Here is a 17,875-nt window from a genome sequence, read left to right on the forward strand (position 1 = left end):
ATTCTATAGATTTATTATTCAATAAGAGAAATAGCCAGCTAAAGAAACAATATCATGATGGCTTATTACATTCGTAAGTTATCGTCTATTTTTCTAACGATAGCAGGCTAATTTCAATCAATATTTAACCTTGATCATTACCGTTCTTCTATCGAGTTAGAACCCTAAAAATAAGAATGTTAGCTAAAAGAATAATATCATGAATGAACTATTACAAATTATTTTCTACTTTTCTTACCAAAGCAGGCAAATTCTGGTCAAATATCTAATCTTGATCACTATTGTTGCTCTATCGGCTTATGACTCAATAATAAGAATTTTGACCTTCTGATTTCCGCAGTAAGAATTTTCAGCGAAAGGGGCAATATCAAGAATAACCTATTATAAGTTACCGTCTACTTTTCTTACAAAAGCAGGTGATTCTGGTTCAATATCGAACCTTGATCATGTCGATTTATAATTCAATAATAAGAATTATTAGTTAAAGGAATAATATCTTGAATGACCTATTATACTGCTAATCATCTCCTACAATTCTTGCGAAAGCAGGCAAATTTTAGTCAAATATCTAACTTTGATCTTTATTTATAACTCAAATAAAAAAAGTTCTCCCTTAAAGAATCATTATCATGATATCCTATTCAATATTCATGTTATTATAGATTATTGTCTACTTTTCTCACAAAAATAAGCAAAATTTGCTTAATTATGTAACCTTGATTCATAACTTAATTAGAAGAATTTCCAGCCAAGTGGATGAAAGAAACAATGTCATGATTACTTATTCACGTTATTATAAGTTGTCATCTCCTTTTCTTGTGAAAGCAGACGAAGCTTGAGTTCAATATCTAACCTTAACTGTCGACATTATTTATATTGATTTAGAATTCAATAAAAAGAATTTCCAGCCCAAGAAACAATATCATGATAACCTGTTTATGTTATTATAAACTTCTACTTTTCTTACGAAAGCAGACAAAGCTTTAGTTCATTATCGAACTCTGATCACCTATGTTACTATTCATTTTAATTGAGAATTGAAAGAACTTGTAGCCAAATGGATGAAAGAAATGTTATTCTAAGCTTTCGTCTACTTTTCTTACGAAAGCAGGCAAAAGTTTGGATAGACAGCTCAGTGCGATCATCAAAATTGTTATTTGGATCCAATCAGAAAGAATTTTCATTCAAATGGAGATGAGAATAACCATACCGTTATAACCTATTTATATTCCGTGTGAAAAGAATTCCTAGCTATATGGATGAAAAAAATAATATGATAATAATCTATTCGTGTTATTATGAGTTAATTTTTATTATGAAAGCAGGCCATGGCTGGATAAATGGCTAACCTCGATCGCTGGCGTAGTAAAGTTTTCAGTTGGCCAATTCGTGAACAACATAGTGAATAAGAAACAAGTTTAGCCACCTTATTTCTATAGCTTACATTCATCCTAGAGCTCTATCTTGGCTCACTTGTAAGCAATGTTTATTGTATTCTATTTAACAGATCGGTGATATTGTCTATTCCACTCGACGATACCCTTAGGCAAATTGATGTCATCGCTATACTATTCATATTAACAAGAGCTTTCTAGGAATAAACCATCTGCAAATTCTAAATTAAAACTCTCTCAGCAACGACTTTATTGAAACCAGTGATTGCCGATAGCAGTCAATGAATCACTTCCATTCCGTTATAGCGTACAATTTCTATTTAAAAGAGCGCCAGTATGTATTAAGATTGACTTTTAATATCGCAGGATTATCCGCATCACTACTGCGATTTTCATGTTCAACATATTTAAGGATCAAAATTCAGCGGGAACGTTGCTTAAATCCATTATGTAAAAAGAAATTATGGGCATTGATTCCATTTACAAATTGCATCCGGGCAAAATGTTACCGATAGTGTTGGAAAAGTGATTACACACTATTACTCAAAGCTATTCTATGAGAGAGAAATAGATCCAATACGCATTTATGGTGACCTAGTTACCGTAGAATTTAAACGAAGCAAATAATGATCAAAATTCAATGACAAATTGTTACTTAAATTAAATATCACTTAGCGATTTCCTACAATTGAGGGGGCTACACTACATTTTGGATATCGTTTGCTTTGAATTAATTATTCCTTCATACTTAGGATAATATCGAATTGAAAGAAAAAGGTGGATCCAACATTACCTTGAATGACCCATGAGCAGACTTACATGATAACTGTTGCAACTTTTCTAAATCAATAGAATTATTATCAATGTTTCGTATCTTGCTCGTTTATATGGCGAGATATTTATCTATCAATAAGCCTCCAAATACAAGTAGGATTATTTGTAAGGCTTCCTGTGTGAAGGCACGGTATTGTAGGATAAATAGCTTAGAGACTACAGAGTTTCCTTCCTAAATAGGAGTTAATTAAAAGTGTTCGCAGTAACTGTGGACTAAATATTTTCGACTTTTTATGAAATAATATAGGATACGAAAGGGTATCTGTGCTATAGTCTACAGCTAAATATTACATCTAAATGACATTGTAGTAGTCAGGTTCTTCTAAGTTATCGCTCTTTTGATCAATTTTTCATTTTATTCATTCAATTATAATTATAGTCAATCTTGATCATAGGTCAGATGGAGTAGTTATATTCATTATATTATAAGGTATAATCGAGTTATAACAAGCAAAATCTTTTTCGGTCGTTTTTTTTTTCACTTTATTTACGCAATAATAGTCAATCATAATCATAGATTAAATGAAATAGTTATCAGTGTCATATTTTAAGCCATAACCAAGGTTTACAAGCTTAAATTTTTTCGGTTACTTTAAGCCACTACTACTCATTTTTTTGTAGTCAATTTCGACCACAGATTAGATGATATAGTTATAATAGCCATATTATATATAAGCTATGCTCATATAGTTAAGTAATATAAGGCAAATTTTCTTCAAATCGTTTCTTGACTTTTACCTGCTCATAGGTAGTTAATCTTGACCACAGATCAAATAGAATAGTTCATATAATTGCTATATCATAAGCTATAATCTAGTTATACATCACAAATCTTTTTTCAGCCATTTCTTTACTTTCATTCACTTAAAGGCAGTTTTACCGATCTGATAGAAAAGTTGTCATTACCATATTATTAGCTGTAATCGAGCTATGCAATACATAATCCTCTTTTCTCTATTTTCATTCACTCAAAGGTAGTTGATCTTAACCGTCAATCAGATAGAATGGTTATCATTGCCTTATCATGAGTCATAATTAAGTTATACGTTAGTTATCATCGCCATATTATCAGCTATAATCAAGTTAATCGTAACAAAATCTTTTTATTCTTCCTTTTTCAATCATTTCTCGACTTTCATCCCCAGCTGCAGTTAATCTTGAGTTCAAATAGATGATTTAACAGTTATAATTCTACATGATAAGCTATAACCAACTCGTAAAAGCAAAAATTCCTTTTAAATATAGTTGTATAGTTATGTACGAGAATAGTTTCTCTATGACAACAGATTTTTATCACGGATTAAATAGCTTGGCTCCATATCGTCTACAATATTATAAACCAAGTACCGGTAGCGTAGCTTAACTTTGTTAGATATCTAGGATTTCTTCCATCATTTTCCAGCTTTAAATTAGCGCTCATCGATAGTCATGAATAAGACGGAAGAGCTTTAAAAATTTGCGGGTATGTAGTATAGAAGCAAAATCAACTAGTTTGCAATAAATATTTTCGTTATTTATATTTAGATAAATTACAATATAGTACAAAGTTTTCCATGACGTTTTTGCTCTCTTTTCTGTAGGACAAAGTCAATAAGCTGATGAAATAGATCATTCAAACCTTCTCCAGATACCGACGAACATTCAAAATAACCATCAGCGTTAAAATAACGAGTTAAATTATCGCCTAATTCTCTGGTTATGATATCATTATCGATATTGCTGTAATGTTTAATTTGATCGTTGCGACGTAGATCCGACATAGTAGCTACTACAAATTTAGTTCCATTTGGGCAATATTGATTGGTTTCAGGATACCATTTATTGATAACATGAATGAACGACTTTAGTGACGCTAGAGAGAAACAAATAAGTACAACATCGGTCCCTTTATAACAGATAGGTTTGTTCTTTTGGTGCTCTTTTCCATCTAATATTTCACAGCACAGTAACGTCAATCTATATTGCTTATAAAGAACTTGAATATAAGTATCTTCACTTCCTATACGTAATGATTTACCCAAAATTCTCGATGGATTGCGCGCACAGTAAGCTTTAATCATCGATTTAATTCCAATTCCAGAATCACCGACAATAACAATCTTAATATCGTCATCCATCATCCTCTTTAACGTACAAAGTCAATTTTACACGATTAATCGTTACAATCGATTACGTCTTTAACAGCAACAATTTGACTTAGTCTATAAATTTATAAATCATATTATAGTATGCCAAAACCAATAAAATATAACTTTCTCTTATTAAACTCATGCTGTAATTACTATTGTTTACAAAAAGAACAGGTGGAAAAATTGTCCAAGATGCGGTAGTTACGCATCTTGGGATTACATTATTTCCGTTCTGTTTATTCTTAGTACAATAATTAAGTGTCAAGATAACAAGATGAGTACTTTTTAGTCTATCTGATCAATATTGATGATGTTGATTGCTTATTTTTAAACAATAACAAAATTTGGAAAAAATCTTACGTAATAATTGCATCTATATAATGAAATTTGAACAGATAGATTGGATTACTATGACCAAATTCGCCTCAGGGTCTGTTCAATTCGATTAGTGTGATTTGAACATGATCATTGTCATTTGTTATCGTCATTATATTGACATCAATTTCATTTTTTGATCATGAAAATCTACAATTTATGATGCTCTATAAAATCTAAAGATTTATTCAACGTCATTAAAAAGAGCAAGCTTAATAAATCATTGATAGGTCGCCATTTTTCAAAAAGAACCGCGTTACACTAATTAAAATTGACGAAATGCACTTTCATTCCAGATAATTAGTCGTATTGAACGATATCAGCCTTAAAACTACAAATCTATCCAATCCAGAAATTGTTGAGCCTAGCTAGCTCTATGCGATCATGTCATTCAGTACTTGTGGCTGACAGTCGTGATGTAGTAGTCATACAGTTATAATCGTTTATATTTTTAGAGACAAGAAAGATTCTTCTGCAACACTACTGTTATATATGGAGCAATTACATATACAGCATACTGTAAAGTAGTATTATATATAGAATGATTAAAAGTCGTACTGTAGGATCACAGTTTAAAATGATTAACGTTCTAATTATGTAATTATCATTTTAAGCTAATCTTACATCTTACATGGATAATCATTTAGCTAAACCATAAGTGAAGTAATTTAGCAAATGTATAAATACCTTCATAAATTTATTAATAAACGATTCTCAATTGAACCTACACCGTTTACCACGAACTTAATAACTACAGTAGCGGCCATTATCGTAGGCTCTATTCTAACTATATAACCTATACAGAAAATACTACACTATTAGATTGCACTCTAAAAAAACGTCTCGTCTATCGTTTTACATTTAAATCTGCCTTTTGTAACAAGGCTGAAATAGTTTGTATTCATCATCAGTAATATTATAGCATACAACGTAGTTTACCTGTAACCGAAATGAGTACTATCGAATCACTAATCTGAAATTAAGATTTCTACATTTAGGGCATTAATTTAGTATAAGAAAACAAGTTGATGCTTATAGGTATATGTAATTAGAAACAGCATGCTCGTACCAATTTTCTAGTTTTTTTATGTTATACACGGTATATGGCAAAAACACTATCTTACTGTTAATTTCATATTTCTGCATTAAGTAATAACGTCGACAGTAATTTCGCTAATATAAGCAATTTACCTTTGTTTATAAAGCATTTTATAATTTAAATATAATCAATGTAGTTATGATTTTTAATTTCAATCAATGCAACGATAGCTATACTTTGCTCGCACGTGGACTTAACTAGATTACAGAGCTTCAGTGCTATTGCTTAATAATCAAACAAATACAAGGCGGTACAGTAATAGCGAAATAAGTATAACTAAGGCTAATCTAGATATATACCGTATAGTAAATCAGAAAATAACATCGTTATAGATTCTAATGCGCAGATTTGTCAGTGAAATTGAAGCTTCGCTCGATTGTCTCGTTTACTAAACAAAAATGTTAAGAGTCGGCTGCATTCATATTGCAAAAATATCTAAGTACTTTTATTTAGAGAATATCATTACAAAATGTGTTATTATCCGTAAAATGAGAATTAATAGATAAAATTATCGCTACTGCTACTTGTAAAACGCATTTGGTAACAACGTCGTACTTGCTCATATGTTACGATGTTAGAGCGACTTTACTTAAATGGCTAATATTTATATTTGCTTTTAACAGTCTTGGCGAAACCAACTCTATTCAGGCCCATGTCAAATTCGGTGTAGTAGGCATGGAGGAATATATCACCAAGGGTCAACACAGAATTTTGGGGACCATTGTAAAATGCGAAGCCACTGAAGCATTCTTTTCTTCCATCTTGGGTTAACTGATTATTCACATTGAATATGAAAATGATAATTGAGATATTTTATCTATTGATTATTTCTAGAAAATATTTTCCACACATAATCCTGTACGAACCTGTAAGATATATTGTTCACCACTAAGCGAGTAATCAACTCTGTTAATAGTGAAGGTAATGATGGGTAAAGAGCTGATAGTCTTACAGTCAACGACCCCCTACACATAGAGGGAAAAAATAATATATATCGCTGTTAATATTTGTCAATAATCTATCGTAGTCTTGGTCTATTTGTGCAGTTTATCAAGTTATTCAATGATTGGGACATGATTATATCAAGATCGCTTATTCTAATTCTATTACATATGCGCATAGTTCTTACGTTAGGATCACGAGGATCAGCTCCGATCGCGTATAAAATTGGTATAATATCTTTTGGAGGTCCAAAAATTAGTGAAGAGCCAGTATCGGCAATAGCTTGACAACCTCCTATACAAAATGATTCACCAGATGCTATCTTACCCCTACAGACACGATAGAAAAACTAGTAACTTAGTCATGATTGTACATCCAAAAAATTCATCATAAGGTATATGCTTACAACGAATGCTTACCCATCTATTGCAAACTGCCATAAACCTATTACGCTAACTGGAACGTAATTGAGTTTCCCTCTGTAATACTTAGAATCAGAACCGCCGAGGATGAGTTCGCCTGCTATAGGGCCTTCTTTCTCTCTGCAATTATGATGTACATTATTTAGTTTGTTTAATTGACATTGGACTATCAACGTTTACAATATTAGAGAAAGGTTATACTAGCTTACGTTATGGCAACAATTAATTATTTAATACATGATGTTATTAATCACTCGTCGATACCTGTTAATATAGAAAGAAAATATTGGCTTGACGAGACCTTGTAGTATCATGTTAGTGAAAACAGGGTTGCTGTTTGTAGCAGAGTTTAGTCTGTAACCCATTCCCAAGATTCCGTCATAGTTAGCGCAATAGAGACGAAGAGGTTCATTACAAACTTCAGCGAAAGTTTGATTTTTAACTTTAATACCGGCCACCTAAATTAGTTAGGCAAACGATTATTTATAATTCATCAATTGTAATGCCAGTATGAAAAAACTAATAGTCATTCCTAACTTACAGTTACGACATCTTCACTCAAGAAACCTTTAGCATAACCGGTACCATATACGATATTAAATGGATTTCCATTAGCAATATAAGTACTGGACCTGGAATGATCATATTTTTTGAGGATTTCTATAAATTAAATTAGGCGTATAATATCCTTCAAATACAAGATACGGCTGATATTCAGTTAAGTAAAAAAGAATATTTTTGCTTGATAAATATAGAATAAAACGTATAGTTACCAAATTAGTACGCATACCACCTGGTAGAAAACTTACAAATATTTACTTACTACAATTATAATCCTCACGGGTTTGTTTTGATGGTACCCATAGATCAGAAGAACCAGTATCAAAAATAACTTTGAAATCTTGCGGCGGTGTACCAATACTAATACGACCGTAGTAACTAATCTAAGAGAGTACACATACCGCAAATCAGATGATAAACAATAATTTCATGCTAATCCATCATTCTCGATAGTCTAAGTGGTATAGTTTCAAAGAGCTTAGTGCTTACAAGTGTTAATCGTATCAGTAATAATTAAATACCATTTCAAAATATTTATGCGCGTATATATAGTATTCTGATCCATTCTGATCCGTTATGACTGTTATTTTAACTTGACTAAGGGAGCAATAAATTCTTACATGAAGATGGTGGTTGAGGATTACATGGCCTTTTTTGGTCAAAGTTCCAGAGTGCTTTGTCTTCAGCATTTCGTAAGTAATACCAGCATCTAACAAAGTTTGGCGGATACTTTTCATTCTGTGAAGCTTAATCCTAGGTATTTACAGACGGCGATATAGAAAAGTTTAATTTATTTTTGGTAATATGAATGTTTAGAAATCTACTCTACTATATACTACTAAACGGATAAAGACTATACGTATACGGATATTCATATGTATTTATATAAGAGCAAACATTTGAGTCACTTTATAACGTAACACAAGAAGGCTAGACTCTACAGTTTACCTCTGCATCATGCTCGTTTCGATCAAACTATTACTATGATAGCACACTCACCATATTTCGGCCTTTATTAATTTAAGGCTTGTTACTGAAAACGATGTACTAGTTAATATTATGTTATCGCTAGCCAAATTTCATAGGCATACTGATAAGAGCATCATGAAAAACTGACAGGGATATTTTCTAGTAATTCTATTCCGGGAAAGTATAGTATATTAATTAAATTAATCAATTAATTAGTTAATGAATTCTGATGGATTATTTATTTATTTAGAGTAAATAATCATTGCGATATCATTCGCATCATCATTCTAAAATTAATTAGTATGCAAATGTACAGAATCTGGTAGAGAAGAACACTAGGTAAATTTAATTGATGGACCAAATAGCAGCGGGATTTTCCCGATATGGCAGACTTGTGAATGCATAATAAGACATAAAGGCAACAGAAAACAGAACACTCCATATTCTGCCTTACTATAAATTAGCCATTTGCAAACAATTGATTCAAGTTTCCTTGTAAATTTACTAGTGATGGAAATTGTTAGTCGATGTTAATGATAATCAACTCATTATAGCTTACTAGAATCACGTTATTCTCTACATTATCTTGATACAAGTAGTAATATCGACTAGATTAGACAGAGATAAAATGAAGTCTATCGATCATTTTGCATCCACTATAGCAAAGATAGACCTTATACAACATTATAAAACGAGCCATTACCGGTACGAAGTCTAGCCGATAACCAAACTATATCTCTTATTCTATCGTAAAGAAAATTCTTCTAACGAACAGAAAATATAATACACTTGAATTACTTAGTAGCAGAGTTACCTGTGGAGTGCAGTAGCACATGATAAGACAAGAGTGAGAACAAGAAGTACAGAGCGCATTTTCTTTTTTACGAGATAGAGCAGTCACCTTCAAGATATCAAAAACTGGTAAATGATCTGAAAGAAAGGTCGAGCGTCAGTAAATATACCCAACATTCGATTATGTAATTAACTTTACGGTCATTTACATTTTGTAAATTGTATAGATATAATGCAAATTATATTTTGCAAATTGTCTAAATATTATGTAAATTACATTTTGTAAACTAAGTATTATGTAAATAACATTTTGTAGTTTAGAGGAGTGTCAATACCGATATGACTTTGATGATAGGAAAGTACCTTGAGATTGGTAGTTTAATGTACTGCTAAATCAGGGCGACACTTTGATCGTCGACCCACTGGTAGAGGATTTATAACTGGATTGATCAATAAGGAACCTGATCTGCTTAATAACGATCCGCTGATTCAATTCATTCTACAAAGAAATAGGATATATATCTACATTGATTCCGTTTAAAAATTGGATCTTGCTAAACACTGATATCACTGTGAGGAAAGCGATTACTGACTCTTACTCAAGGCAATTCTAAGGAAGAGAAATAGATTCATGCTGCATCTATCTTGATCGATTTATTATATAAATATATTCTATACTAAGCAATAAGAAGTCAAAGTTCAATTTCATGCGGTCTGATTAATTTCGATTGCACCCTAAAATAATAAGTTAATTATGCTCAAACTAGATAAATTTTATATGTAGTTGTAACCAAAATATACGGGCATATATAAATAAATATTACACAGAAATTTCAACAGAATACAACCTTGATTTTTAACGACAGGGTGATATCGAAAATAATCAGATTGTACAATTGCTTGAATCCATTGTACGAAGATATAGGAATGAAATGGCTTTTTATTCCGTTCATAAATCTGATTGGAAAGCTATACTAAAAGAGAGCAACCGATCCGGCGATGGATTTGTACATATTTACATCATAAATTTGATTAGATCATGTATTAGCTATTTAAATTTACCACAAGTGGGTAAATCATTACTGTATTTCCAAGAGTACAAATATTTCATGGCGGAAAGATTCTATTTTTCTTCCCCTCATACCCAGAATAGTTAAGAATAATAATTATACCCTTTGTACGGAATCAGTAATCGAACTTTGATTAATTTAATGGTGTTTAATTTACATCAAATTTATACCGTAAATCATACTATTGCAACATTTTATCACTTATAAAGTAATTTTGAGCAGCAATTAGAGACTATAACAACGCAACAGTCTATAGCATTTGTCGTACAAAGTAGAATTCAAATGGAAAAGACAAAGAATTTTGTAGAAACCGAAAAAGGCGTGTTAAAGTGATAATATCAATAAGACTACGACCTATCTTTCGAATCGTATGACTGAAATATTAAAATGCTTTGTGGGTAATACAAAATCAAGTAAATTCCACCATCATCTATAAGCTTAATCCTACAAGTAGACAATTATATAGAATTGTATGAATGTTCTAGATGATGATGATGTGATGGTCAAAAATTCTTGGGAACAAGGAAGAATAAGCAAGCGAATGGATGTACTACGATATCGGGTGCATTAAAATTGATCTTACGCCATTATTTCGTGCATGGCAGTAGCTCGATCTAGTTTATATGGTTTGATTAGAGAAATAGTAGCTAACGTAAATGATCGTAAGGATCAAGTATCAAAATTCTAAAGCAACCTTGAATTTAGCTTATTTAAGCCATAATATTAAAAGAATGTCTTTTCCACGTCACATACAAAATATAAATGATGACTATATTGACAGTTACAAGGTCTCTGCAGATTAATTCACATTTTATTTTTTTATTCAACTTGACTACATTTGTCGTTATCGGATAAGTTTAATTTAAATGTTTGTACTACGTGCACATAATTATATTTCAGTGATTCTGTTCATCCTAACAGATAGTTAAATATTTGCGATCTACAATGATTTAATATTACCTCTCCATTTCCATTACTAAAACCATCTCCTAGTTCTAGTTACGTTCAATGTCATGTAATCAAATACAATACTACATATAAAGTATTTTAAATATTCATCCTGATCCTTGAAATTTATCTTTAGTCAACTATTACTGGAGGTATCCTGGCTTACTAGTAATCTTAATTTTATAACTAAATACTTAGTATCTACAAGATAATGTTAATATTCTCTTTTGACCAGTTAATCTCATTCTATCCACCTGCTATTTCATTCCTGAAAGATAGCTTTAGCGAAACCAAGTCTACCATTTCCTTTATCGAACTCGGTATAATAAGTGCCGATAAAGACATCACCAAGAATCCATTGAACGCCAATACCTTCGAAATTACCACCTTGAAAGCCACTACGACATATTTCTTGTTCACCTTGTCGATACTAAAAGCATCAACAAAATTAAACCGCTATCCATTAATCAAACTGCGGTACTAACAACCGATGAATGTAATCGTAAGTGATATTATAACTGTAACACAAAATTTACCTTCAGTATGTATTCTTGACCACTTAAGGAATATTCTTTACCACCAATGGTAAGCGTAATAACGGGCAATTCAGGCATGCTATTGCAATTAACTAGAGACTAGTACCATTTTAAATCAGTCAGAATTAAGTTCATCGAAATGGACTTATTCCTAATTTCAATTTTTCCTAGCAATAATTCATCTAATCTTTCAGGATAGTACTAGTTCTATAACAGATTTCCTAAATTAAAAAGCCGAAAAATACTTTTGCTATTTTAGACTACTTATTATTTATAAGTACTTTCAAGCCCTATCAAATGATTTAAAAACTAATTATTAATTATTTTTCCCAGCAACTAATCCTATATTCAGTTCCATTATACGAATGAGTTAACTATTTTTAAACAAACACAGATTTCCTAACTATGTACAATTATTAAGTATCGGAATGAATAGCAGCAACGCTGAATTACAGTAGAAGAACATTTTTTCTATACTGTAGATTAGTTGCTATTATTGCATATTCGATAATTTCCTCAATAATTCTTCCCTATTACAACACACGCTACAGTGTCTTTTAAACTAATAGGACCAACCCAGCCATATTGCCTTGATACAGAACAGATTTAAGTGTATCTGCTATTTCATATAAATATAGTATAGTAGAATCCAATTGTGAAGATTGAAATTCATTCCTTATGACTAATAAAAATGTTATTCAATTTTTCGTCATTCCTCTATTATAACATGCACCCGAATGCATAGTTATTTTCACTACCTGTATCGTTTTACATAAAGCAGTAATACAGTATATAGATCAGGTCGTTGCTATTGAAATCGATTGCCTAAAAGTATTAAAATATTCTAAATTAATTACCTGAATACTATCAGCACCAATTAGATGGTTAATCTTAGCTACTTCTTCATTTGGTCCAACTATCAGCGAGGTACCAGTATCAATCACTGCTTGACAACCACCTTCGCAAAAGAATTCATTTTCGATAGTTCCTCTAAAGTGACGATATGATAATGATTGAGCTAGTTTATGGCCTTAAATTATCAGCTTATACTATAGATGTTAATATTATTTTTCTATGTTTATCGTTAATTTCGTTTTCCTATCAGTGACTATAAGCGTTACCCGTCCAATTCAAATTGCCAATAACCCTCTTTTGAAAGAGGAACATAGCTAAAAGCACCAGTGTAATAATTAGGATCTGATCCACCAAATACTAATTCACCACCAACATTTTGAGTTCCTTGTCTGCAAGTAGATTAGTAATTATGACGCTTAAAATGGGTAAATGATTTAATAGATATGAATAAAACATTGATTCAAATACAATTGACGAAATACTGCAGTTATAACAGCTCTAAAATGATGATGATAATATTCTCTTACGAATGTTACTAGAATACCAATTAGAGTGCAGTACTTATCAAATTAAAGCAATAAAATATAATTAAGCATTTAAGCTTCTACTGGCATAATCTTTATAATAGAATATCAAAAAGGTAAAGATTAAAAATGCAAAATTACCGATTCAAGTAGACCGAGAATACTGGCTTTTGAATGAGTCCTTGCTGGAGCATAAGATCAAAAATGGTCTTAACACCTTCAACTGACAATGATGCAAAGCCCAAACCAAGAATGCCATCGAATTTAGCAGCAGCAAATATAGGTCCAGGTAAATTAGTTACCTCACCAAAGGTTACATTCTGAACAGTAATACCAGCAACCTAACAAGAAGTGTTGTATTAAGATGCTATCAGCAAAGATACGTAGATAGACTTTATCATTTTTTGCACTTTAGTATTATGGCTGCGGAGAAAAATAACTAGTAAATATTTGTTGCATAATCTATTTTAATATTAAATAAATCCCTAACGGGGCTATTTTTGCAAGGTTTTAGTTTAAGGCTGATGATGTCAATATAGAATATAAAATTTTAGATTAACCATTCCTTATCTAAAATCTCAAATGAAGTATTCAGATTACAAATTAATTCTCTATTTTTATTTTTTATGTGTAACTATTACCAAGTAAACGTATTATATATACAAGTGTATCTAAATAACTATAAATCTCCATTCGTAGCAGTCATTAATAATCTGATGCAATCATAAAGATATTTGGCAGCTGAAATATCTTTAGCTATTAACACAACAGGTTACTCATAAAATAGATATCCAATCCATATTATCGTAAAGATGTAGGTATTAAACTATTTTACTATTTTGGTACTTGCAAAACAATATACCCTGATCCTATACCCAAACCTGGTAATTATTCCGCCATTCTACATAAAGTGAAAATATTACTTATGACTATAAATCATATGAAATCATAGATGGTACTTACTTTAACAACATCTGTACTAAGAAATCCTTCGGCACTTCCCGAACCATATTCGATTGACCATCTTTTACCATTAGGTCTATACGTGCTAGACTTGCTGTGATCATAGCGATGATGCATCTCTGTGAATCATTTTGATAGTAAAATTTATATGATTAACTACTGGCTTTTATTGCAGTGTCAGGAGTGCTGCTATATTTTATTCATACTATCATCTAGAATTACAAGTAGTAAAGCAAGTATTGCATGGTATGAAATAATTTATGTACCACAGGCTTGAGAAGTACACTCTGAAGAAGGTACCCAGAAATCCGACGATCCAGTATCGAAAAGGACCAAAAAATCTTGTGGTGGAGTGCCGATAGTAATTGGTCCAAAATACTCTGCCTATTTCCAATTTGATTTCAATTATTTTAGATGTTAAGAGAATAGATATATTAGTTAGGCTATAAATTAATTGAAAGGTATTTATCGTCACAATGCAACGATAAATGATAGTCAATAATTCGAATGTGTTTTAATTAACTATAGTTTTAAGGTTTTACCGTACTTATTGATGAAGTTATTGCTACTACATCAACTTGAAATTAGTATACAGTAATAGGTCAAATTAGTTTCTACTGCTTATAGGTGTAAATTCTTTGTGTTTCTAGAGCTGGTCGTTCATTAATAGCTAGGAAATTTTAGCTGTTTACTGCAATACCATTTTATGTGTAATCTCTTAATTATTTTAACTAATTAGCAAAAAACCTTTATAGCTGCAAATCGCTAACGTGTGATCGCGTAGCTGCTTTAGCTAATTAGTAAAAATCCTCTAGCTTTAAGCTGCAAGCCATTAATGTGTGATCCCTTGACTATTTTAGCTGATTAGCAAAAAAACTTTAGCTTTGAGCTGCAATTCGATAATGTACATTCCCTAACTGTTTTAGCTGAATAGTAAAAATTCTTTAGCTTTAAGCTACAATATAATGTATAGTCTCTTAATTGTTTTAGCTAAATAGAAAAAATCTTCAACTTTAAGCTGCAATCTGTAATCTTATTCTGAAACACCACTGTATCCAAAAATCGGAAACTGATAAAATGATGCTGTTTGCAACGTAAACACTTGAATATCTTTTCAAGTCTAGAGGGCATTATCAATTTACCGGATGCAAATATTCTAGCTGGCAAGAAAATATTTTAATGAGCCTTAACGAATTAAATTACTCGTAATATTATTATATTAATCCTGATCCATCAATAATTTCTTGTCTATTTACGGTATCGACATAGAATTATCTTCGTACGATCATCAATTCCGAAATTTTGCAACCATTAAAATCATTCAATGTTTATTTTGCACTGCTTTTAGTAAAGTATAGTGCGGTGAAGCTTTTTTTAAGCTAAAGGAGAATATATTTTTAGCTAATGTAAAGGCTCCAGCAAGATCGCAATAAGAAACAACGAATAGAATAAGCTAATGAATCTATTACGAAACTACATTCTAAAAGATATTTAAATCAAAAATATGAATGAAATCATAAATGAACATTCTAATGCTTTTTCAAAACGTCATAGTAGTGACAATAATAACGTAAGTTATGTAAGTAGATTTTAATTACTAACTCTAAATCTATCTCAACTTATGAATATTCTTTTATAATAACTCCGTTCAATTTTGAGCTAAAAATTACGCCAGTCAGTTATGACAATTGTCATCATTCTATTCAATGACATAATCAATAGGACGAAAAAAGTGCAGTTGGATGCTAGTAAAACTTACATCTAAATAATTATTGAGAATTTCATCACCACGGCCAGTTTTTAGGTCATCACGGCCAGTTTCTAGGTTATATTTACTGATGATATGCTTTTCATTAACGCCCATTTCAAGAAGATTTTGTCTTGCGGTTGGCACCCTATAAAGCTTAACCCTAAATAGTCAGAAATTACAATTACTTCATTGACTTTATTGACCATTAATTAAAATAAGCTCAGAATTCAAGTAGAAGACGCTTCTCAATAAAGGATGAGCAATATAGAAAAAGAATGAAATAACTGTTTTCTCGAGTACACCCATCTACCAATTGCCAAGATAGGAATCATTCATCGAAATAATGAAGAAATTATTAACTAAATGTAACCACTAAAACAAATTAGTAAATTTATTGGTTTGATAACAGTGCAACCTTTTTAATAGGCGAATCGATGATTTGTAAAACAATAGTTGTTATTACTGCCTAAGGGTATAGATTTCCATTTTATTATATATCATGCAATTGGACATGATCATGAAAATGATCATGTCCAAGGAAGGTATTATGATCGTTCATTGAAGGAGAAGGTAAGAAAGGAAATTCATTTAGCGTTATGGACTCACTCTACCTGAGCAATGCTGTTGCTTGAGCAATAAAAATGGTAATCATAAGGGCTAATAGTCCAGCCTTCGCCATGTTTATGCCTAATTTTCTTTAGATCTACTGCTGATAAATATCCAAAATAAAAAAGAAATGTAAGGCTTGATGATATTGATCCTTGACAATCGACTCTATAATAGACTAATCAAAATGTCTAACTTGAAAAATAGTCAATCAATTAATACTATTAAAGCGTAATGTATTCAGTTTAATTTACCTGAAAAGTAAATGTTTCTCTCATTTTATATTAAATAAAGATTGAAAGAATGTCTCGGTATTTACAACTCACGTGAGGATTGATTTTATCATGTGATTATCACTCCCATACTTTGATTAGACACTGGATTGGAAGCTTGCCTTGTTGACAAAAGCTCAACAATAAACATTTACAAATACTTACGGTAAAGATGAACAATGTCATTTTAGTATGTAATTTTAGCATCTAATGTAGTTATACTAGTATTAGTAGATTCACAGACATTTTTTTGCACATTTTTTTAGGCTTTTAAGATGCCAGAGGTGTAAGGTTAGCCTTTCAGACATGATTAGATTGTGGATTTTATGGATTTAATAATCACTTGATACTATCATGTCCATTTCGTAAGCATTAATATTATCTACAGTAGTTGTGCCATTTTAGCACGTATTTTGTGTAATAATTCAAATAGATTGCTATTTTATTGCAATTCAGTCTATACATCTCAAACAAAACGAATTATGGACAAGCATCATTTAATAGCTAGTAAGCCTTCGTCGTATCCATTCTGTCTTGGTAAATAAATTAATATAAAATGTATCGTAAATAGGCAATGATCTTTTCGTGTTTGAATGACGACAATATTCGGATGTAAGTTGAGAACAGATATTGTTAATCTATATCTCAGCATGCTTAAAATACGAGAGAGGTCATGTCTTAATGATCAATAAATTCTTTATTCTCCTCTGCTTGAAATCAACCTACTTATGTTAGCAGTATATATCGGTGAGATTGTAATGAACTCCTAACGACTCGTATACTGTATACCGCAATTTTATTTTACATTCTATTCAGTATCTTACGATTATTCTA

At 31.2% G+C, this 17,875-nt stretch overlaps 3 protein-coding genes across 3 annotated transcripts; all 3 read right to left on the minus strand.

Moving 5' to 3' along the window:
• Window positions 1–3,757: 3,757 nt before the first annotated feature.
• On the minus strand, window positions 3,758–4,288 carry TRIADDRAFT_19854 (uncharacterized protein; the record flags this gene model as incomplete). Its single annotated transcript, XM_002108539.1, has 1 exon — window positions 3,758–4,288. The coding sequence occupies one exon, from the start codon at window positions 4,286–4,288 to the stop codon at window positions 3,758–3,760; it is 531 nt and encodes a 176-aa protein (XP_002108575.1).
• A 2,140-nt stretch (window positions 4,289–6,428) lies between these two features.
• On the minus strand, window positions 6,429–8,493 carry TRIADDRAFT_51616 (uncharacterized protein; the record flags this gene model as incomplete). The annotated part of the gene is made up of 8 exons (XM_002108540.1): window positions 6,429–6,602; window positions 6,698–6,796; window positions 6,961–7,102; window positions 7,193–7,315; window positions 7,460–7,653; window positions 7,737–7,855; window positions 8,019–8,139; window positions 8,377–8,493. The coding sequence occupies 8 exons, from the start codon at window positions 8,491–8,493 to the stop codon at window positions 6,429–6,431; spliced, it is 1,089 nt and encodes a 362-aa protein (XP_002108576.1).
• A 3,304-nt stretch (window positions 8,494–11,797) lies between these two features.
• On the minus strand, window positions 11,798–16,325 carry TRIADDRAFT_19349 (uncharacterized protein; the record flags this gene model as incomplete). The annotated part of the gene is made up of 8 exons (XM_002108541.1): window positions 11,798–11,965; window positions 12,072–12,170; window positions 12,929–13,061; window positions 13,193–13,315; window positions 13,592–13,791; window positions 14,414–14,532; window positions 14,680–14,797; window positions 16,173–16,325. Coding segments are annotated over 8 exons (1,113 nt in total), but the record flags the coding sequence as incomplete, so codon positions are not given.
• Between the last annotated feature and the right edge of the window lie 1,550 nt (window positions 16,326–17,875).

This window comes from Trichoplax adhaerens, genomic scaffold (assembly GCF_000150275.1).
Source record: "Trichoplax adhaerens TRIADscaffold_1 genomic scaffold, whole genome shotgun sequence".
Taxonomy (NCBI): domain Eukaryota; kingdom Metazoa; phylum Placozoa; class Uniplacotomia; order Trichoplacea; family Trichoplacidae; genus Trichoplax; species Trichoplax adhaerens.